This window comes from Mus pahari, chromosome 6, assembly GCF_900095145.1.
Source record: "Mus pahari chromosome 6, PAHARI_EIJ_v1.1, whole genome shotgun sequence".
Classification (NCBI taxonomy): Eukaryota; Metazoa; Chordata; class Mammalia; order Rodentia; family Muridae; genus Mus; species Mus pahari.
Window position 1 is genome coordinate 101,347,087 of NC_034595.1, and position 24,063 is coordinate 101,371,149.

Consider the following 24,063-nt stretch of genomic DNA (forward strand, 5'->3'; position numbering starts at 1 on the left):
AAACCAGTGTTTCTCTGTGTACTTCTTCCTGGCTATCCTGTAACTGCAGACCAGTTTAGCCTTGAACTCAGAGATCTTCCTGCTTCTGCCCCCTAAGTGCTGGGACCTGGGACCTTCTAAGTGCCTGTTCCTAGTTGGATCTGTGGTTGGATTCACAGATGCAGAGACAGCTGACGAAGAGCTGACTAGAGTACCCAAACTGCTGGTAGTCACTATGATCTGAGCTCTGCTGGGCACCGTGAGCATTTGACCTTTTGTAAAGTGCTTGCCATTGAGTGGTCCAAGAAGCTTAGATTTCAAGGTAAATGACTTTCCCAAATAATTTCTAAATGGAGGTTTGCTAAATACTGCCCATTCTTCATGCTTGTGTCAACTGGGAAGTCAAGAGTAGGCTTCTGACCAGATTGCCATATGGACTTTCATATCCTGCCCCCACCCCTGCCCCTGCCTTTCCTTCCTGGTGTCCCTGTTGTCTGTTGCCTTTGTAGTGGGACTGAACTTGGTGTCTTTTACTCTACCACTGAGATACAATCTAAGCTCTTTTTTTTTTTTTTTTTAAATTATAGTTTCAAATCAGGGTCCCACTGAGTTCCCTCAGCAAGACTTGAACTTGTGACTCCTGCCTCAGTCTCCTGAGCAGCTGGGTCCTAGGCCTGTGCTAATGTGCACATCTGTCTTTTTTTCCTTCCTTATTTTTGAAGACAGTCTCTAGTTCAGGCTGGGTTTGAATCATTTCTGGGCAGTTGAGGATGTTTCTTGATCCTCCTGCCTTCACTTCTGAAACACTGGAAGTAAGGCATGGCGCATGGCTTCCTAGCCAACTCTCATACACTTAGTGCTTTTAGAGAAGGTCACAGATGAGTTCTTCAGGGGATTGGGAGGTTTTGGACAGATCTTTAAATTGGCTGCAATATGTGGAAATTTTGAATTTTTAAGTATCTCCTAAAGTATTAAGAATGAGCCCTTGGCTAGGAGTTCGTGATACATGTGTTTAACCTCAATACTCAGGCAGAGGCAGGTGGATCTCTTTGAGTTGGGGCCAGCCAGAACTACATAGGAAGAACCTGTCTCAAAAAAAAATACAACCAGCCAAGCAACCAGACAAACAAATGAGCCCTGCAGTAGTTCTTTGAGGAGTAGCTGTTGTGTCCTTACCCCAGGAGGCCAGTTCTCTCTCTATTCAGGTTATTAGGAGCAAATTGGTATCAGAACTTAAGATTTAAGTTTGTTCATTGTCCCACATGCCACAGACTGGCCTCACTTAGGGTCCCCGATTTGCGTGGAACTGGGTCTCTTGGTTGCAGGTGAGCGAGGATTCGGTGAATGAGTGACAGACAGTCCACCCAAGAGAGGTGTAAAACTGAATGTACTGATCAAAACGAGCATCACATCTTTAATACAGAACAAACAAGAAAAGCGGGGCAGGGTACATCCGCAGATACCGTGACACAAAACAAAAGACCACGGGGTGGGACCAGGCAGCTTGAGGAGGAAGCCAGGTGTTAATTGTTATCCTATTAGCTGTTCCTTTGGGCCTAGCAGAAAAACCTGTTTTGGGGGTTTCTACTCTGGCAGATCTCATGAATAATACCACCTCCCCCCCCCTATTTCCTAGGCCTTGGTAAATACTTGCATATGAATGTAACCTCCACCGGTATACTGCTCTAAGCTTTGCCCTGGGCTTGGCTCTGTTCTTTGTGATGCGTAATCGGTTTCACCAGTCTTTATTAGAAGTGAATTAGAATGTTAATGAATAGACAACCTTCTTGCTGAATTCCGAGCTCCTGGCTTTAAGGAATTTTCAGGACACTGGCTTTAAGGAAACTTCACCTGTGGTAAAAATTCATTCTTTAAAGGCATTAATAATATTGAAAGAGAGCATACACCATACTATCATGCGGATAGGGTTCGTGTATATAGATTATTGGAAATGCCAAGACTGCAGGAGGCTGAGTCTCTTTGAGACTCCTTTTCCTCAGGACTCTTCCAGGTTTCAGGCCTGTGGCGAGCCACCCACTGAAGTAGGCGTGGCACTCACACAGAGGTTTTGTTGCCTCTTCATCACTGGAACAGTGTGTTCTGCCCCTTAGGAGCTCAGCACATTCCTGCTAACTAACTCCCCTGCTAACTTCTGTCCAGGAGGACACCACATCACCAGCTCAGTGGCATTGTTTGTCCATTCCCATGCTTGCTCCATTTTCTTAACAGATGTTATCATTCCTGTGTGTGTCTGTGTCTATATATCTATATCATACCTTCTAAACTTTCTTTTACTTATAATTTAGAATTAAGATGTTATAGTTTCTTTTGATGTACATGGATTTAAACTGAGAATAATCCAAATGAGGCAACATTTTGAAGCCTGGGTGTCCATTTGAATTAATCGAGAACATACATAGCGGTTAAAAACATGACAACTTTATGAAGTTGAATGAATACAAAAGTTTAAGAATGTATGATTCCTTTTAATGTGACATTTCAAAAGAGGCCCCAGTAGTCTCTGAAGTCAGGAGATTGGTAGGGTATGGCTGTGGTCCGTGAATTAGCCTGATAGGTGCCCCAGGGTTCTGACCATGCTTTGTTTTGATGGTGGTGCTTATGTAAGTTTGGCCATTCTCTGAAGCTTTGTCATACTCACCCTTTCCCATGTAAAGTTGGTACTTCAGTGTTTCAGTGCTTCCCACCCCCACGACCTTGAACTGCTCCTGGGATTGCAAGTGTGCACCACCTTGCTCTGCTGTGGACCTTACCTACTTGAGGAAGCACAGTAAAGCAGTGGTAGTTTATAGGGCTTAGGTAGCAAAGCAGTGCAAGCCTATTGAGGCTAAAACCCCAAGATTGGTAACTGTCAGGGCCATGTTCCCCTGAAGGAACTAGGGAGAAACTTCTAAGCCTCAATCCTGACTTCTGTGATGTGACATAAATCTAGTCTTCACTTGGCCATTCTTCTTGTCTGCATGTTTTGGCATGTGTCCAAGTCCCTCTTTTGAAGACACTAGGCATTGGACATAACCTACCCCACACCATCTAAACGCATCACATTTGCAACTACCCTGTTCCTAAACCCACCTTGTATGGTACTGTGGGTCAGATTGGTAGGGCGGGTAGGCAGGAAGAACTTTGTGCCTAGGGAGACTGTGTTTGAGTGATCCAGGCTGGGCATATATTTCATCTTGTAATTGTGTTTTAGAACTGCTGGGAAAAATTTTGGGGTGTTTTTTGAAGTGTGTTGTTATTGGAGGAGGCTCATATGTCATGGCATATATATGCACAGATTGGAGGTCAACCTTTGGGAAACAGTTCTTTCCCACCGTGGGTCCCAGAGATCTAGTTTTTAGGCTTAGCCTGCAGGAGCTTTGCTCTGTGGCCATTCTACTGGCCCTATTCATATTTTTAATCATACTATAATGTGCTTTTAGTTATAGATCATATTCATTAATTTTTATTTCTTCTGGTTCTCCTGAAATTTCTTGATCCCAAAGGAAGGATTGCTTTTTAGTATATATTAGGAAGGTACTCGAACTCTTGTGTATGTAAAATAACATTTCTCATCATATAAAAATAACTTGTCTGTGACGGTAGATGAAATGAGAAAAACTGTAATTCTAAAGTTATTAAAATTATAAGGAGAAAATGCCAGAAAGTTTGAGACTGGCTATGTCTTTGATTTCATGAAGGAAAGATTGCTGAGTCAGCTTAAGTGCTGGTCAGAAATGCAGACTCTCAGGTTCCAACACTGATGGACTGAATCAGTATTTTATTTAACATTCTCTGCTGATTTAAATTCATGTTAATTTTTTGACAATCACTTATCTGGGCTAGTGTTTTGCAGCTGTCCTTTAATCAAGTAGAAGATGAGTTATTCTCTTGAGAGCCAAAAAGGATTGGTGTTCCCACATGTTTGCCATGTGTGTGTAGATGTGTGGGAGTTCAGGAGAACAAAGCAAAGCAAAAAAGACCCTAGGAGGCGCCCCTATCCCATGTCACCTGGGTTCACCTCAGACTTGTGATCTCCAGTCTCCACTTCCTGAATTCTGGGATTCCCTCACATGTGTCACCCTTTTTTAAGAGGGAAAACCACAGAGCTGGATTTTTGGTTTTTGTTTGATTGATTGATTGATTGTTTTGAGACAGGGTTTCTCTGTATAGCCCTAGCTGTCCTGGAACTCACTCTGTAGACCAGGCTGGCCTCAAACTCAGAAATCTGCCTGCCTCTGCCTCCCAAGTGCTGGGATTAAAGGCATGCGCACCACTGCCCAGCCAGCAAGTGCTCTTAATTGATGAGTCATCTCTCCAGTTTCCTGGCTTTAGATTTTGAAGTAAGCTATAATACAGCAATAGTTAAAAGGCAGCCAGTGAGTTAAATTCTGAATGGTTGCTTGGGCATAATTTGGATGCTCTAAAGCTGATAGATTGCAAAGATTGTGAGCTTGAATGTGGGTGGATAAGAGTAGAGTTGTGAGGGTGGTAAAGCCATGGGATAACTAACTAGTAGGAAGGACACATTTTTGGTCCAGTTTGGAGAGCAGTGAGATGGCTGATGCTGAGACCTAGTTTAACAACCATGGTGGAGGGAGAAGACTGACACCCACAGCTGTCCTTGCATCTCAGTGTTAGAGCACCTGCCAAGATCTGTAGCAACACAAAACAATGAGAGATTTACCCTACTATTTTAGAAAAACGAAATAGGTTGATTTCTTGGAAAATACAAAATATATAATTTTTTTTGTCCCCCCCCCCCCCAGTTGTATTTCAGCCATTTCTGATGTTATATGCCTGGTACCCAGCAACTTAGGAGGCTGAAGTAAGAGTGTCATGAGTTTAAGACAAACTGGAATGTCTAGCAAGGGCTGTCTCTAAAAACAAACAAATGACATATCTCTAAAGATTGACGGTTTCACATCCATAGGGTTCAGTCTCCAAAACTGCCCAGAATATTTGATTCCTCTCACTTGCAAACCCCCCCCCCACACACACACACAAGGGTGGTCTTAGGGTTATTGAGAGAGAGTGAAATTTTCTAAAGACAGATAATATAATAATTGTGGGTAGCAGGCATTGTTAAAAGAAGTAAACTTCCCAGATACTTAGGCTACTAGTACCTCGTGGCTTTGAGCCCTGGCAGGAAGGAAGTACCATTGCAGTGGCCTCCTCACACCATGTCTGTACTTAAGGGTTTTGGCCACCGTCTGGAGAACACTGATGACTGTTGTGCATTCCACATCACCATTACCGTTGAATTCAGGCTGTTTTACAACAGCAGCAGACTGTAGTCACCCATGACACTTCGGAGTACTTTCTGGTAAGAACTCTGCAGGGCACAACTATGCATCAGCTACCTGACTGACCCCTGAAGAGCCATGCACCCTGCACCAGTAAAATGTCCATCTCTGAGTCACGGTGAGACTGTATGGGGCTCATGCCCCCTTGTCTTAAACCCACTAACTAAAATTCCTGTCAGAAAACCTTTGCAGATGGCACAGTCTTTGCTGTTCTGCCCACCCCTCCCCCTTCTCTCCTACTTGGTTTAGAGACCTTTGTGTTCTCCGGGCATACTCTATGTCTTCCAAGAGGAGATTGGAATAGTGGACTTATTTCTGTCTTGTGCCTCAATCATTGAAGGGTACTCTCCATTTTAATAATCCCAAATTAAAGTGCAGAGCCTGTAGAGGTAATTTAATAGCTAACTTTACTTGCTATTCTTGTAACTTCAGTTCCAGGGGTCTTGATGCCTTCCTCTGGCCTCTTAAGACTCCAAGCACCCAAATGGTGCATATGCATACAAACTCACACATACACATAAAGTACAGTAGATCTTGAAAAATAAAATCACTATTGGAAAGGGTCGAGTCTCCTTACTCTCAACAACTGTCTCACTCTACCAAAATTTTTAGTCCACAGATCTCACCTCTTTCCAAAGTCATTTTGCTCCTACGCACATACCCACCAGGTTCAGGCAACCACATCTCTGTAAGCATTGTATGCTTTCCCTTCTGCTTGTCTGTTTGAGCAGTAGTACTAGAGGGGTTTCTCCCTCCACTGTATTTCAGGTATGAATAAAGTGTCCAATATTCCCCAGATTAGCACCAGCAGAAGCAGGGGGCTTCCTTTGGGGAGCATTGTCAAAGCTGTTTATCTTTTAGGAGTTGGCTGTTACTATGGGCATGGGGTAGCTGATGATGGAAGAATTCTTAGGGATGTGTCCTTGAGGTTATTTGTGAGGTTATTGTTTGGCTGTTGAGTGTTCACTCTCTAACGATAAGATTGTTGATCCTATGGGCATACTTTTTCTTGCACTGTATAATCTTCCTGGGTATTAGAATAGTTGTTAGGATGCCACTTGCTAGTTCAGTGTTTTTTGTTTTTTTTTTTTCTCTCACTAGTTTTGATTATCTTCTGAAGGTCTTTCATGAGAGAACTAGATTAGGATACATCTTGTATCTGTCTCAGTAGTTGGCTGAATCCCTTGGAAACTGAGGACTTCCAGGGTAAACATGAGAGTATTTAGAAGGAGAAGTTCTTTGCACTGGTATGAGAATGTTGGCTGTCAGTACTCTGGATTTCATAATATTAGCTGAATTTTAAACCCACATGTGGCAAGGAATTTGGAATGGTGATATTGCAGCCACTTAGTCATCTTGGTGAAGACATTTGTAAAAGGTTCTGATATCCAAATGGGCAGATTGGTAAATGGTCAGTTAAAATGGGATGTTTTGCCTCTGTAATCCATTTTGGGTGGTTTGAGTGATATGATCTGTGGAGCTACTTCTCTTGTTCCTTGTGAGCATCATCAGAAAGGTAAACTTCTCTTTCCAGGGCCAAAGAGGGTGTGATGTAGCTCTCATTTCTGCCCCCTTGTCTGGTAATAAATAATGTATGTTAAGTGAGCTTGTCTGTATGCCAGTAAAAACCCTTTTTATAGGTTTTGAAATTTGAAATTCATACAATTTTCACAAGTCAACGAAAAAAATTAAAACCCACCCTTGCAGCTTATCTGGGGGGGGGGGCAACCTTAACAAAACCTATCCTTTGCTTGTGAGCTTCATAAGAGCAGGGAGCACTGTGTTTTATAGCCCCATCCTGTAGTTAATGTTTTCTTAGATTCTGCTGAAAGTAGACTGCAGTTCTTTCAGCTCTGGGCCAGATGTAGATCAGTAGTAAGTGAGTATTTAGATGCAGTAGGTGCTAGAGTTGATCCAGCACCACAAAACCAGGAAACACTACTAAATTAAACAAAACAAAACAAACTTTCATAACAAGGCTTTCCTAGCTATGCCTGTCTGTTTATCTGTCTGTCTGTCTACTGCCACCCATCCACCCTCCCACCCATCCATCATGTAGGTCTTATATTTTATTCAAGATTTAAAGTCACAATTTTGGCCAGGCATGGTGATGCCTTAATCCTGGTACTCTGTGAAATATGGGCAACTATTACAAAAGTACTGGTCAAGCAAAGGAAAGTCTGTTCATGAACTCCAGGAAAGAATATTAGTGGAGCATGTCTAGCACTTTTATTCCTGCCTCAACACCCAGAATCCAGCAGCGGAATGAGAGCAAGTTGTAACTGTATACATTGGTGCAAACTGTGGTGTCTTCAGAGGTGTTTGCTGTACCTCTGGGTCTTTTTGTGACAGCAAGTTGGCAGCCTTAGTCTGTTGTTCCTAAGGACTTAGTGTGCCTATAGGGACTTAGTGTGGAAGAACACTGGGAGGACTGAGGGGCCTTTGTTAAGATGCATGCTGGCTAGACAATCAGTCTACTGGTCTGTGATGGACAGTACCTCAATCATAGCAGGGCAAGATTTGTGTTTACCTAGGTATAATTGGACTGTGATCTCCTGCAGTTATGTGAAACCTCTGCCTCTTTGCTTAGTAAACATGAGTTTGAACTCCTATGCTCCGGAGTTCGGCTTTTGCTGGCTCAGTTAATTGTTAAATGTTCCCTTTATTATAATTATGTTGATGCCCTGCTTTGTGGTGGCTGCGGAAATTGCTGGAAGTCTTGTTGGCTCTGTAACACATGGTCTGTTTGGTGTTTGAATTGGGTACTGTGAGGTGTGAGAACCTGGCTCGGCTCTGCCAGAGTGTGGCTGGAATTTGGTCTTACCCACGGATGGGTCTGTCATCTTACCAGATACTGTCTGCTATTTATTTCCAGCTGAGAAAATTAGATTTTACAAAATTAAAAAACATATTGTCTATGAATTGAAAACTGGAGTAGTATATTTATTTTGTTAGTTTAGTTTCTTTAAAATGTACGTTGTTGGGCTAGCGAGGTGACTCAGCTAGTAAGACTGCTCTTCTGAAAGTCCTGAGTTATAATCCCAGCAACCACATGGTGGCTCACAACCACTCGTAATAAGATCTGACGCCCTCTTCTGGTGTGTCCGAAGACAGCTACAGTGTACTTATGTTTAGTAATAAATAAATCTTTGGGCCTGAGCGAGCAGTGACTTTGTGAGCGGGGCTGACTGGAGTGAGAAGAGGTCCTAAATTCATTTCCCAACAACCACATGAAGGCTCACAACCATATCTGTACAGCTACAGTGTATAAACAAACAAACAAATAAATAAAATATGTACATTTTCAAGACTGATTTTTTTTTTAAGCATTTAAATATCCCAAAGTAAATAACTTTTGTGGATAAGTTTTGCCTCAGAGATATCTAAATGTCTTAAATGCTAGAAACATTAAAGAAAAATATGTAAACAACTATTTCTATTTATTTTTACATTTTAGTACAAATTTTATGGTAGATTTTTAAGTTTGTTTGTTTGTTTGTTTTTGTTGTTTGTTTGTTTTTGTAGTGGATAGTTTCACTGTCATAAAACCATTGGAGGTAAATTAGTTACTTAGCTCTTCTGGTGAAAGTTTAATCACATGAAGTTTAATATTAATATATTATTACATATGATTTAAAATCTACTCTTTAAGTCATCATTTCACAATTGACAGTATGCTCAATCTAACTAGCATAGTATAGGTTGTATACGATAGAGCTTCCATAGTTGTTCATTTAACCCTATATTGAATATAATTTTTTTACTTAAATCACTACATTTCTGTTTAGGGACTACCTGTACAGTAATGTGGTGCGGTGCGGAAGGCTGTGTGCTTGAGATAAAGAGAAGGTGCGCCTTCTTGTCTGCACCTTTGCCGGCGGCTGCAGGTGCAGCTTTGGCTTTTTTGTGCTGGGCAGACGCTGGTGTTTCACAGATGGGGTCAGGGCCGCTGTAGATTGGGCTGTGGAGATTTGATACAGTTGAAAAAAGGTGGAGGGTGTTAATAATGGCTTATCACAAGACTACTAAGTTTATAACACAAATTATATTGCTTTTTGTAATTTTCAGTTTTTAATGTGAGATTTGAATTTGTGCTTTGTTAGTAATGCTGTAGGTACCTGCTAGTTCTTAGGAAGATAGTCATCACTATGTGGTATTTGGTCTCGGACTTCACATGGCCCTTTATCCCAGTGTGCTGTGGTTGTTGACCATGGCGATGTTAGTAGTGCTGTGTGTGATTCTAATTCTTCTCTTGTTTAGGAAAGAGACATGCCTACAAGAAGAAGAAAAGGATATTACCCAGTATTTTGTATTTTTACGTAGTCAAGAACAGTTTACCCAGAAAGTGGTAGTTATATAGCCACTATTCTATAGTATAAGAACACATCCGACCGTTGCACCTGAGAATCATTCTGTCAGCTCAGGCCTTCAAAATTATGCTTTAACCTTTCATGGACATTTGCACCTCCCCTTTTGACTACACAGTAGGGACCTGGCTTCTGGTCTGTTCTCTGTACTGGCTGGAAGACAGTGTCTTTCATGACTGCAAACTAGAATGATTTTCAAGCTGGCAGTAGCTATTAAAAAAAGAAGAAGAAATTTGATGACAGGAAGTATGTAATCCCAGAACAAGGCTGGCTATTTGAAGCTCCCATCAGTTGTGTTAGGAGTTTCTGTTTTCTCTGAGCTGTTGGGTTCTGAGTGCTGAGCATCTGATATGTGGGTTCCAGCTGCCTCACCAGTGTGCTTTACCCAAAACTCTGGGGGCTACACCGTTCCATTTGTATGTTCTTCCCCCAAGTTCACCTGCATTGATTTTCCTTGGCCTGACTAGTGCTTTGGTTGGGTTGCGTATTTGTTTGCGTTTGTTCATTTATTGTGCTTGTAATCTCTCACTTCTGATTGCTTCTAAGCCTGGTTCCTCTGCAGTGGACAAATGGTATGGTTTCAAGAAAGAAAATTGAAAAGTTCAGATACGCGAAAGTTGAAATTTAAAGCCACTGTTAAAATTTGTTATGTGGTCACTTCCCTTAGTGCATACTTGTAGAGGTGTGTGTCTGCAGTTTCTTAATATGCCTTTGTTTTTTATAGAATATCTCATTCTGCAGCCTATGTTGGCTTTGCTTCAATAAGCTACTACACAGAGCTTTTACTATGCCTCATGTGCTGTTAATGCTGGGGACTGTAACCTGGCCTGTGCTAACCTAAGAATCTGAATACATGGCAAGGGATAGACGTTGGTAGGGGAAAATATGGTTTAATTTTGATGACAGGCAGTAAGCCATGGGGACATTGGAACAAACCAGGGCTCTCATGTTGCATCATAGGGAACATGCACAGACATCTTATATTCACTATCACACTGAGATTATGAATGTTCTTAAGGGAGGCATAGCTAGTAAAATTTCTTAGTCAATTAAAAATATGTGCAGTATTATGTTGTATAATTTTTCTTGTATTGTGATAAGCAATTAAATATAGTGTTGTTTTTTTTTTTTGTTTTGTTTTGTTTTGTTTTTCAAACATTTAGACTTTGTCAGGGTCTTGTTCTGTAGTCCTGGTTGGCCTTAAACTCATGGTAACCTCCCCATCAGCCTCTGAGCCACAGTATTTGGTTTCCTTTTATTAAAATTTTGATTTTAATATTTTAATTTTAGAAGAGGGGTATTCCTGTAAGGTACAGGCTGACCTTCAGTTCCCAAGTAGCTGGAATATAGTCAGTTTGAATTTTTTTCCACTTGTCCACTTACTTACTTGTTAGTGAAAGGGTGTCACCGTGTAACCCATGCTAGCCTGATATTTAGACAGGCTAACTTAAGATGCATGATCTTCCTGCATCAGCTTTCTGAGTGTTGGTATTACAAATGTGTGCCATCATCTTCCTGACCTAACTTCAACTTTTCAGTGTTACGGTATTCCAGGAAATTTGCTACCAGTCCCCATGCTTTCTGGGAAGGTACATCCATGAATTCCCTTTTGAAACAAATTCATACAGGAACCAAAAAGACAGAGAGGATAATGGTTTGAGTCAGCATCTGTGCTAGCCAGTGTGTGGGAGAAATTGTCACCCGTTATTGCTCTTTGTGAACCCTAGGGGTAGACTCCTCAGGAACCAGACTTAGTTGTGTCTTTTCAGGGAAGGAGTTGTCATCTTTGTTCTGTCTGGTCCCATCTGATTCCATCTGCCTCTGGAAGGTGTTTTTAGATCCTGGCAAACGGTAGCGAACAGTTTGTGCTGACTCCTTACTGCTGGGCCGCACGGTCAGTGCTGTCTCTCTCCTTACTACTGGGGTCCCTGTTTGGTTTCTATTTGTCTTTTTGAGACAGGGTTTCTCTGGGCTGCTCTGAGCTGTCCTAGAACTTGGTCTATATGTAGTCCAGGCTGACCTTGAACTCAGAGACCTGCCTGCCTCTACCTCCAGAGTGCTAGGATTAAAGGTATGTGCCACTAATGCCTGTTACTGACTTCTTATCTTCAGTTTTAGTGTTTACTTCTTAATTAGTTAGTTTTTTATATATTACATTGGCTTATGTTAATATTTTTATTATGTTTTTGATTTAAATTCATGAATCAGCACATGAACTCAGGATATTAATGGGTAAAATGGCTTAGTATTATCCTTCCACATTTCCTCCCACAGGGAATAGCTATCATCTTGATACAAATATAATGTACTCGATCATATCCACCCCTATCCCCCACAACTCCTTCTCAGAGCCTCACACAAACATCTTCCTGGCAAAGTCATGTCCTCGTCTGTTTTGGATGTCCACTGCATCAGCAGCCTGTCAGTGGTCCATCCCTGAAGGAAAAGCCGGCTCCCTTCCCTAGGAGTAGTGGCATGCCTATAGCTCCTCAGGGTCTTGGGAGCCCTTCACACACCTATGCTGCCTGGCTGACTGGCTTGGTCTTGTGCCGGTCTATTCAGGCATTTGCAGCTGCTATGAGTTCCCTGCCACGTCCAGAAGATACCACTTTCCAATAGTCCTCCTGTTGTATATAATGCGTCAGTCATCATGAAAGTTCTAACACTGGGTGTGTTCATTCATTTCCCATCAAAAGAGTAAGTTTGGGGAAGAAAGCCACAGAGCCGGACTAGTCACCCTTCCTGGGCAGAAAGCACTTTTCCTTCCAAGCCTTTTCTGGCTATGCTGCCTCAGCTTCTTTCTATCCATGAAAAGACAGCAGAATTGTGGACGAGAAAATGGACATGGGAAGATTCTACAATAAACCAATCAGACTTTTTCTAAACCATCTGTGAAACTCCAATGCAACTATAGAAAAGCAAGGCCCTGGGAGAGATGGAACCTGGCCTGTCATGCATAGAGAGAAGGGGACCTTGGGGAGAGCAACTGTGACAAGTCAGTGGGGAAAGCTGGTGCCAGGGTCCCACCAGTTCACACCCATGATGCTCTTTGCTGTGAGTATAGAGCTGGCTTGAGCTCTTTAATTTCTTTTGAGTCAGGGTCTCTCTGTAGGCCAGGCTGGCCTGGAATTTATTAGATAGCTTAGATTGGCCTTGAACTCCCAATAATCCTGCCTCTTGAGTGTTGAGATTATAGGTGTGAGACACCACAAGGGTTCAGAGCTTACAAACTATAATCATGTAAGACTTGACTATTACCTGCTTTTAGCACTTTGTTTAAAATGGAAAAGTCTTCAATTCTTTTTTCTCTAGATTCTGATTTATTTTGTCTCAGCAGATGTTCAGAACATGGCTTTTCTGAGGTTCAGATTACTAAAAGAACACGCAAAAGCAAAGCTCTCATTAAGCGTTGGATTGGCCCAGAGCAGCTGCAGCCCTTTATTGAAGTGTGTTGAATATAGTTTCGGGTTTAAAATTAAAAAAGAAAGAAAGAAACACAAGTGCTGTCAGTGGCTAGAACAGTAAACGAAGTCTCCTGTTTCCTTTGAGGATAGTTAGATATTTCATTACTTTGACCTTCAAAAATCTCTGCTAATGTGGATTATAAAAGTGGCAGGTGGATGACAGATTAGCATATAAGATGGACCCTGATGTTTTTATATGCTACAGAGCTGTGTATGTTACATTCCAAGGACTCAGAGAATGGAAGTCGTTGTCTATATGGAATATTTTCTTCAGATAATTCAGGATACTTGTAATCTGGATGGGCTAAAGATGCACATTGGGATCGAGAGGTCATATAACTATAGCTGGAAGCAGCATTGCTGTAGGGGAGCAGGGAGGCTGGGTTACATTAGAGTGGGAACAGGTTACATTGCTCTTAGAACTTTATAGAAATTACAGCAAATGATAAAAATTGTTAAGCTACTGCAAGTCCAAAGTAGACTTTGGACAAGCTTACTTGGTTTTGGTGTCAGCTGGACTATCAACAGCATTTTTATAATCAGTCCATAAAATAAGAGCACAGTCTTGTGTACGACCTTACAAAGGTGGTTCTTAGAATAGTGCAGAAGGGTGAAATGGCCAGGGAGGTGGTGGTACATACCTTTTATCCCAGCAGTCAGGAGGCAGAGACATTCAGATCTCTGTGAGTTCAAAGCCAGCCTGGTCAACAGCATAGCTAGGGCTACACAGAGAAACCCTGTCTCAAGGTGTGTGTGTGTGTGGGGGGGTGGTTCTTGCACACACATACACATACCCATTTTCTGGGGGGAGAAATTCACTTATTTAAATAAAGTGGACTTTCAGCAGACTGTTATAGACTAAAGATGTGTGGAAGCATAGACTTGTAGACTTGGGTCCTGAAATTTGGCTAGGATTGTTTAAGAAGGACAGACACCTGGTGGGAACAGCAACATGAGCATGGGTCTTGCAGGGATGTTGTATGGACCAGCAATCGGAACTCTTAAGCCATCTGGGATTTATTGATCAATCTCCCCCTCCCCTCTCTCTCCTCCCTTCTTTCTTTCCAGAAGATTCTCAAGCTGGCCAGTGGTGGCATACCTTTAATTCTAGCATTCAGGAGATAGAGGCAAATGGATTTCTGTGTTCTCTATAAAAGGAGTTCCAGGACAGCCAAGGCAATACAGAGAAACCCTGCCTCAAAACACTATAAGTGAATGAATTGGGGGGGGGGGTGGTGGTGTAGAAACAGAAACAGAGAAAGGAAAGAAAAGGTTTCTCTGAACATAGCCCTGGCTGATGGGGACTTTCTCTGTAGACCAACCAGGTTGGCCTCAATCTCAAAAAGCTCTGCCTGCTTCTGTCCTGGGTGCTCAGATTAGAAGTGTGTGCCATCATGCCTCGGCTCTTCTGTGAACTACATTGATTCTGTGATGCTGGTGGTTATAGTCGGAGCAGCAGATCCTAGATGTTGATCTGACACATTTCTTTTGTTTGTTTGTTTTTTGAGACAGGGTTTCTCTGTGTAGCCCTGGCTGTCCTAGAACTCACTCTGTAGACCAGGCTGGCCTTGAACTAAGAAATCCACCTGCCTCTGCCTCCCAAGTGCTGGGATTAAAGGCATGCACCACCACTGCCTGGTGACACAGTTCTTTAATTGTCTCTTACACAAGTGTGAGGATATGTAGGTGAAAGACTGACCATTTGAGAAAGGCCACTTGTATGATGGTGGTATCTGTAAACAAAGCTGAAGTTTCTGTTAAGTCTGAAAGCGATTCAATTGAGTATGCATTAGTATGAGCCCAGTGTTTAGTTTATGTCTGAATCTGTGTTCCATACTTAGTCTGTTTTCAATAAATTTCATCTAATCTTGACATTATGATTAACTAGAATATATGAGAAATTATCCAACAGTAAGTAAAAGACAGGCAGAAAAAAATGAACATTCAGTTTTGCTTGTGTGAGGCAGCTGTCATGATAGAGCTTCTGTCTGTTCATTCTGACAGCAAGACTTTTATTTCCCTGCACTTGACCTATAGTTAAGATTGTGGAGTATAGGAGGCAAATATTAAAATGGGATGGAATATTATATTAATATTCATCGTACAAGGAACTACAATGTAGATGCTTAAAAAATACAAAAGAGGAGCTGGAGAGATGACTTAGTAGCTGCTCTTCCAGAGTACCCACATTCAATTCCCAGCACCCATGTGGCAGCTCACAACTGTCTGCAACTCTAGCTCTAGGGGATATAATACCCTTACATAGAAATATATGCGTGGGTTTTGTTTGAGCTATGGAAACTACATGTTATAATTAACTGTCATTAATTCCACTGAACAGAAATATGCTCCATTGCTGTACATTCAGGAGGCAGGCTTGAATGGTATAAATAGATGAAATCTAAATTATACTGACAGTCCATTAAACAATAGCAGAAACCCATAAGGAAAATGGATTATAGTAAAATCATTTGCCAAATGAGAGTGATAGCCCAGGCACTGTTAACCCCCCTGAGTATTTCCAGGGTCACTACGAAGTTGATCTGAAGCATTTCCTGCACGGCTGAGGCTCTCTAGCATTGCTAGGAGCTAGCAGCCTTGCTTGAAATCTTTCCTGCAGGGCGTGGCACTAGCACATGACCCAGTGCTTGTTGTCTTCCATAGAAGCAGAGAGGAACCCTCTCCCAGGCCTGCCTGTCACTGCTCATTTCCCTGTGAACATGGTGCTGCTGCACTGCTTCTCAGTGCACATCGTTTACTTGCTTTCACCTTTTTTATTGTTTGCGTGATGCTGGGGATGACTTCTAGAATCAAGTATGTTCTAGTGCTGAGCTGTGTATCCAGCAACGCTCTCCACCCCTTCCACACTCTTTTCCTTGAGACAGTACTACTGTGTATCCCAAACTAGTTTTAAAATTGTGTCACCATGCTATGTCTGTGGCATGGTCCACTTTCATTCCTTGATTTAAACATCTATCAACATTTTGGTTAGTAATCAGAACAGTCCAGCTTAATAGTCATTTTTTATCATAATTTAACTGTGTGTGTTGCGGGGGGGGGGGTGCTGATGTCAGAGGACAGCCTTTGGAAACTGGTCCTCCTCCTTCATCATTCTGAGTGGGCTTTGAACTCAATTCCCAGGCTTTACCTTCTGAGCCGGCAGGCATCTCACTGGCCCATTGGGACAGAATTTTCTCCTTCAGTGTTTTATTGTGAGCCACTGAACTGGGATAGGATACTTATCTGAATATTTTGTCTTGAGAAGACAGGTACAATGTGCTGCAAGGGGGGGCGGGCACAGGCAGCTGGGGCCTTCTCTAGGTAGGTGGGCTGGCGTATCTGTGGCACCTTCAGTGGTGCTGCAGATGGAGCTCAGGGCCAGAATTCCTGCATGCCAGGCAGGTGCTTTACTGCTGAGCCCTCAGTTCCATAACCAATTTTAAAAATAAAAATTCTGGGGGAAGGATCTAGGGGACTTTCGGGATAGCATTTAAAATGTAAATGAAGAAAATATCTAATAAAAAATGTTTTTGAAAAAAATTCTTAGATTACATGCTTTTTGTAAGTTGACTGAGAAGTAGACTCAACTGGGGTTTGGACTTGGAATTGGCTAGAATAACTTTCATAGTAAGGGTTCAGTACAAGTTATAAAGAACATTTTCATAATAATTTATGGAGATAAGAGCTTCTATTGCTATGTTTGGGTAATGCAGGTGTTAAGCCATGGTTAATATTTTGAGTATCATCACAGAATGCTGCTGACAAGACAATGCTGCTTTTTCTTGGTTTGCTCAGTTTTCACACCCAGCTAGTATAGATTGTGGGAAGGGGAACACTGTAGCAGCTATTCCAAATCACTAGCAGCACTTCCTGAGGTTGGATGATGTCACCCTTTAAGCATGAGAGCGCGGGGAAGGAGAAGGCTGTCCGTGTGTATGTATGTGCCAAAGGGCAGCCTTGGCATCGTCTCTCAGGCACTGTCTGGTTTGTTTCTGAGATAGACTCTTTCACTTGCCTTCAAGTAAGCTAGGTTGGCTAGGATCCACCTTCTAGGTGCTGGGTTATAAGGGCACCACACTGTGCCTGGGTTTTGACAAGAGAATTGAACTCTGGTACTTGTGCTTGCAAAGCAAGCATTTTCCCAACTGAGCTGTCTGCTGAGCCCAGTCTTAGAGAGATTGTGATGTACTGGAAGACTTCCTGATAGTTAGAAAAGAGACATGTCTAAATTTAAAAACATTAGTTTGTTATAATCTTCTTTCTGTTCTTCTCCACCGTCCTCTTCTGTGCCGACAAGACCCATGTAAGCTTTGCAGCATTACAGCTGTTAGACGTTTCCATATGTGGATTCCGTTATCAAGAAGTTTGTAGACATGGAGTCACTCATATGTTCCACCTGGGTGTTTTTACCTTCTACTGAGTTTTTCAAGATGATGCCATCAAATTTGGTGATGGCTGACAGAGTCAAATCAAAAGCTAAGGAAATGATTGGGAAGGCTTTGTCTACCTTTGAAGCGGTCCATTCTTCCCCACACATTGCTACTCTCTGTGTCTAGTAGACAGCTGAAAGCCAGCCTCTCTCCACCTGTGACAGAGTGTCTCACTTTCTTTTCAGTGTTTGGTTAGGGCCTCAGGTAACTCCTAATTTCACTTCTTTCTTCACTTCTCCTCAGAGAAGTTCTGAGTGTCTGCTCTGCAGAAGTGGATCACATGGTGGAAGCAAAAGGTGCAGCTGGCGTTGACTGTTGCGGATGGTGATGGTAGAGCTTGTTTGCTGAGGCCCATAGTGTACCAGTGCTTCTTGTCTGGAGTCCAGACACCAGGATTTTAGTGTTGTTTCTAGCAAGCCTAGCTCCAGGTTCAGGGAGTGATGCTGTCTTAAGGAGTAAGTAAGTAAGGTAGAGAATGATAGAACTGCATGCACACACACAACCCCCCCCCCACCCTCCACCCCCCACAAACACACACAGCTTTTTTTCTGTGTTGGAATTGGCAAACACTTGTATTAACTAGAGAGATACTTGTGGACTTAATTTTGCAATATTTTACCAGCTCACTGTTCCCTTGTTGAATGGTTCTGAGTGTCAGGGATAGAGGAATAACATGGAAGAGAAATGAAGGAGAACAAAGAAACCTGAGGGTCAGCTTCCCAAGTCCCCTGTTGGGCTACCCAGCGGTGTCTCTCAAAATCTCTTTGTGAGAAAGGCTTTGTTCACAAGGAAGGGTTTTCTATTTGAAATTCTGTTAGAGTGGCACTGCCATTCTTTGCAAGGGGATGAGAGTATTTCAGAGATTAATAGGTGGGGACACATTGATGGAGGGAAGAGTCGGCATGGGGCAGAGCAGCAGCTGAACATTGCCAGTGTATTGTAACACACAGCTTTAATGCTAGGGCTCACAGCCCGCTTACTAAATTAGGGGGTGAAGTAAGTGTCCACTCTTTAGTGAGGAGACTGCCAGGACAGATGCTGATAGGTGCTTTGTGTACACAACGGCAGACTGCCTGATGTGGCAGGCTATGATTTTTACCCTTGAGGAACTTGCTTTCCTGCTCAATTTACATAACCCTGCTGATTTGCTGACTGTTGGGAAAGCAGAGGCTTTTCTTGGCCTTGAGAATTTGCCTTCATGTTTGGCCGACTTCCCTCCTCAGCTCAGTGAGGGCTCTGTTTGCAGATGGCAGCATTGTTTTTTTTTTTTTTTTTTTTTTTTTTTTTGGACACAAAGCTATGTTGGGGTTATGAGAAACAACCAGAAATATCCCTGCTCAATATCATCTCCTAGGCCATGAGTTTTGATGGTCCTGGTCACAAGTGACACCATGTCACCATGTGTATTAGTCAGGGTTCATGTGATCTGCTTCTGTGCAGAGGCTCAGTGCGTAAAACTCAGTACAAACCCCACTCTATTTTCAGACATCCTTGCTAAAGAAAACGTTAGCTATCGTTTGCTTTTCAGAATAATTGATAGTGGTGGCAATAGCCTCATTTATTTCTTCTGGTCCATTTCAGGCATGCTGATTTTAAGATTAAAGCAATGTATATATTTGCCCCACAGCAACTGTTGGCTCATTCTGGTGAATGCCTGCTTTCTTGTGAGTGATTTTGAAAATGTGCATTGTGTGTTTAATGGACCGCATTGTCTGCTTTTAACAACAAAGAAGAAGGGCTTTAACATTTAAAAACAAAAGGTGTCTGTAGTGCTTCTGTTAGCTGCAGGCTTTGTCACTCCAAGGACCATCAGTTCAGCTGACTATCAGTCTTAGAACCAACCAGCTCTTAGATGAGCCATGCTTTCGGAAGTTGCATGACAGTCTTGCCAAAGCACTTTGACTTTAGAAAGGTTACTGGGCACACACATTCCATCTGTGGATTTTTTTGACATTGTTCTTAACTTTGCCTTTTAGAATTAACTACTTTGGGGCTAGAAATGTAGGTTGGTGCCTGTCTAGCATGTATAAGGCCCTAGGTTAGGTTAGACACCCAGCACTGCAAATCCATACAGAAGGATCTACAAATAAATGATTTTATGCTAGCTATAAACATTTATATAGATTGTTTTATTAAATAAGCTTCTTGATTAACGAGGCCAGAGAGAAAATACTTGTAATGACTGTTTGGCTTCAGTTTACCCTTTTGGGGGGATGGGGGTAGAGTAGGCTAGCAGAAAGGGCATTAAAGGAAAAATTACTTCCTTTGAGACTTGAATTCCAGATTATTTCCTATAGTGTTTTTTCTTTTTACCTTTTTCTTTTTTGAGTGCATTTGCTTAGGTTGGATCATTCTGTTTTGTAGGAAGAAAAGATTTAACTCTTCAGTTATGTTTCATAGTTTATTTTTAAAAACGCATTAGTGGTTAAGAGCCTGGCTGCTCTTCCAGAGGACCCTGCTTTAACTCCCAATACCCACTTGGCAGCTCACTACTAACTGTAACTTTAGTTCCAGGAGGCCCAACACATGCAGGTAAAATATCAATTCATGTAAAGTAAAAATAAATCATTAAAAATCACTTAAAAAACAAAAAAAATACATTAGCTAAATCTGGTTAAAACAGAACATTACCCATCCAGAATGATAAATTTGACTAAGCTTGGAAAAAAATTAACTTATGTGACACATGATTTATTATTCTTTCTGTCCACAGAATCCATCTTGTCGCCAGCTCTGATAGTGAACTCATCTTGCCATACATACATGTCTCAGAATACTAAGATTCTGATCCAATATAGGTTCTACAGACACCAGCCTTGTATATTGAAACCATTATGTAAATTCACAGCTTTGAATCAGTTTGATTTGTCGTGGTAATTGTTTAAATTAAAAAAAAAAAGATACTGTGTATGAAGGAAAAAATTGTGGTAATTCTACAGGTCAGGTTCCAGGCTATTCCCTCAAGTGTGGCCTCTCCCTTGGGTTGCATGCTTTAGTCTGTGCCTGTCAGGTCCAGTAGGATAAGGAACTCGGGTGGCAGCAGCACCCCCTTTCTCTTCTCAGCTGTAATACCTTGGTGTGTTTAGAGATAGACATGTCCTGAGTCTAGTTGTAGCAGAACACAAGTTTTCTCTCCTTTGTCTGGAAAGCTCTTTGGGGGTGAGGGGACTGCAGCGGGCAGAGTTATTGCAACAGATTCTCAGATAGTTCTGACTACTCTTGACTCACTATTTGGTCAGGGCTGACCTTGAACACCTGATGGCCCTGCCTCCGTCTCTCAGGTGCTGGAATTTTGTGTGAGCATGTGCACCACACCGACAATGGAAACTTGGTAGTATCCAAGTCTGCAGTGCTTTATATTGCAGAGTAAGAGGGGCTGTGGTAAAATGGCCCTGTTAAAGATAAAAAGATCCATAAAGCCCTTCTCTGCCATGTAACTGAGCCTCAGTGTCCCACATTTGCTACTTATTTCAGGCCTGTCTGATTGTGAGCACACCAGTGGCACACATTAGTCTTTGCTGGACACAGGGATTGCTGTCGTACTGTTTTCAGAGCTCTGGAGGTGGTGATGATGAGGAGGAGGAAGATAAAGAGGAGGACAGTACAGACAACATGACTGTCAGATAATGGGACATTCAGTATTGTGAATTGCTAAGGAATACATACCACTCTTTTACAGAGACCCCACGAGAGTGTATTACCTATACTGCCCCTCATAATTAGTTGTAAGCTATGTATGGTCAGAACACTGGTAGAGTAAAGAAAGGGCTGTCACAGACCAGGCAGATGAATTGGTGGTCTTTCTTTTGGAGAGTGCATCCCAGGGGAGGAGGTGGATTCTGTGGGAGCACATCTTTGGACCTCACTTAAGACATCGATGTATTTGTGAACACATAGCTTAACTTAGTAGCTTTTGTGGAAGAGACAGGAAGGAGAAAGTGCATAGGTGAGTGGGTATGTAATTGCTACCTGGAGAGTTGAACTACTGGTGCTGCATTCAACAGGACTACAACATGGAAATTAAGAATTTTAGGCCTATTCCAAAACTGTATTAAATTTTGAGGCAGGTCTTATAGTCCTCTGCTGAGTGGTGAGATTACAACTCTGTAAGCCGCACCACTGCGCCCAGAGAGAGCTCCAGTTTTTTGTGTAGAGATTTATGTTGCTGCTTTTCTGTAACAAACAAGGGCTATGAAGAAAATGATTAGCCATAGTGGGAAGAGTGTCATTGGCGATGACGAATGTGAGATGGATGCTGCTAAGTGTGTTAGCAGAGTCAGCTGTCATCTTGGACCCTGATGCACATTGGTGCATGCCTTCAAGGGCTCATGGTCTCCTCTGAGAAGTCAGTCAGGGCAATTCTGATACCATCATAGATTCATGTTTCTTCTCTTTCTGAAATGGCTTTTGTGGCTCCTTTTTATGTCTTGGCTTTTAATGTATACAGGGGTGAAATAAAGGGCTTTGCCTAAGCTGTCAGAAAGCAGTTGTTCTTACACATGTACATTCTGAAGGGCAGGGGAGAGGGTCTGGTGATTGGCTTTTGCACCTGTAGGCATTAGTATCACACTTCCCAGATTTGGTAACCAGGAAACTTTTACTTCTTGGGAAATAATTGTCTCTTGTCAGGCATTTTAAAAAGCAACCTTTTACCCTCCAGCTGATGTGAATGTCAAAAATAATTGCTCCCACACTGCCATGTCCGGTGTGGCTGAGGAGAGTGCTCTGCTCTTCTTTCTGAAGAAATTATTTGGTTTACTTCATCCCATATTTGATTGGCTGCCTTGGTTTTCTTTCCAGGAAAGAAATACTTGATAGTAAATTATCTATAGGTGACTAGAATAGTTTTCATCCTTTTTCATGCTGTGGTGAAAAGGCTATTGTAGTAACATGTTTAAGATGGTGTTTTCAAATAGCTATTTCCTCAAAGAATACTTACTTAAAATGAAGTAGCTTGTGGCAAAGGTGTTTCTCTTTCCAAAGAACTTGTACCTAAAAGATTTTTGAGTTGCCTTAAAGTGTGTGCCCTCCCTCTCTCCGTCCTCCCAGGGCTAGGGATGCAGGCAAGTGCCACATACCTGTTTTGATGTGTAATCTTGTTTTGTTTTGTTTTGTTTTGTTTTGTTTTGTTTTGTTTTGTTTTTGAGACAGGGTTACTCCGTTTAGCTTTGGCTGTCCTGGAATTCACTCTGTAGACCAGGCTGATCTCACACTCAGAGATCTGCCTGCCTCTGCCTCATGAGTGTGCCGGGATTAAAGGCGTGCGCCACCACTATCCAGCTTGATGTGTAATCTTTTAAGTAATTCTGTTATCTAAATTTCTTCATCTGGCTATGGGTAGTTTTGTAGAGCTTCCTTTCCCTGAACTGAATCATCAAGACTTTTTATTAGGTTTCTTTAGATGGTCAGAAGCATGTTCGGAAAGAACTATTACCTTAATGATATCTATAATTTCATATTTATTACCCAGAGAAAGGTTTTGTTTTCACTATTAAAAGGTACTTGCTTTGTCATTGATGTGTTTATATATTCATTTACCTAGCTATTTATTTATACAGTGGTCTTATAAAGCCTTGACTTTTGCTTTTTTTTTTTTTTTTAAAAAAAACTTCCTTTTTCTTTTAAAGACTGCGTGTATATTGAGAGTCGGCGGCCAAACACACCGTATTTCATCTGCAGCATCCAAGACTTCAAACTGGTAAGCATTTTCCCATGTTCTGTCTCTCCCTCTCTCTTTATTTAGCTCAGGCTGTCACTTTTTGATTGCTTCTCCAACACTCCTGGTGTGATAACCAGTGTGGGGCAGTGCTACCTGTCTCTGGGCCATGCACTGAAATAATGTAGCTTGTTTTGTCTATTGTGGTAATGCTTTTCTGCTGGGAAACAAGGGTCTTTCTGAAGTCTTTCCTCTGTTAGTAGCTGTTGTGACAGTCTCAGAGAGATCCTCTTTAGCTTCTGAAGTACTTTCTTTTCTTTCAGCTGTTCTTAAGAGCCAGAAACAACTTTAGTGATTAATGAGTAGAAAATGTAAACCAGATACTAGTTTCTGGGGGTACTGGAGGTTTGCTGTGGTTGTAGGTATGGACTATATGTCTTGTCCAGTTTAAAGGGTCTCCTAGGAGCTGAATTTGGGAGAAGGGAGTTTAGCCTAGGATTAAGGCTGTCTTGATGGTGCTCCTGACAAAACCTTTGCTTTTAGACAGTGGGCTTTTAGACACACTTTGGGCTCAGAATAAATCCCTGGGTATTTGTAAGACTAACACGCTCAGGCCATGTGAGGTGACACATACATTTAATGCCAGTGCAGGTGATTGGATCTCTGGAGTTCTAGGACAGCCATTGCTTCACAGATAGCCCCCTCCCCCTCCCCTCCTTTTTTTTTTTTTTTTTTTTTTCCTGGCTTTTTTTTGTGTAAATGTGTGTATCTCTTCTTCAAAATTAATATTCTGATTTTTTTCAAAGATTTCTCTATGAGCAACACGGTTAAATGTCACTATTAATGTCTTTGCCTCACACAAGT

At 41.9% G+C, this 24,063-nt stretch overlaps 1 protein-coding gene across 9 annotated transcripts in view; it reads left to right on the plus strand.

Annotated features, from left to right (window-relative positions):
- Rere (arginine-glutamic acid dipeptide repeats) overlaps positions 1-24,063 on the plus strand; it is a 330,953-nt gene that overhangs the window by 120,840 nt on the left and 186,050 nt on the right. For all 9 annotated transcript variants that reach the window (XM_029540314.1, XM_029540318.1, XM_029540316.1 and 6 more), the window contains exon 3: positions 23,171-23,241. In XM_029540314.1, the coding sequence (XP_029396174.1) occupies positions 23,171-23,241 (71 nt within the window). The remainder of the gene's footprint in view (positions 1-23,170; positions 23,242-24,063) is intronic.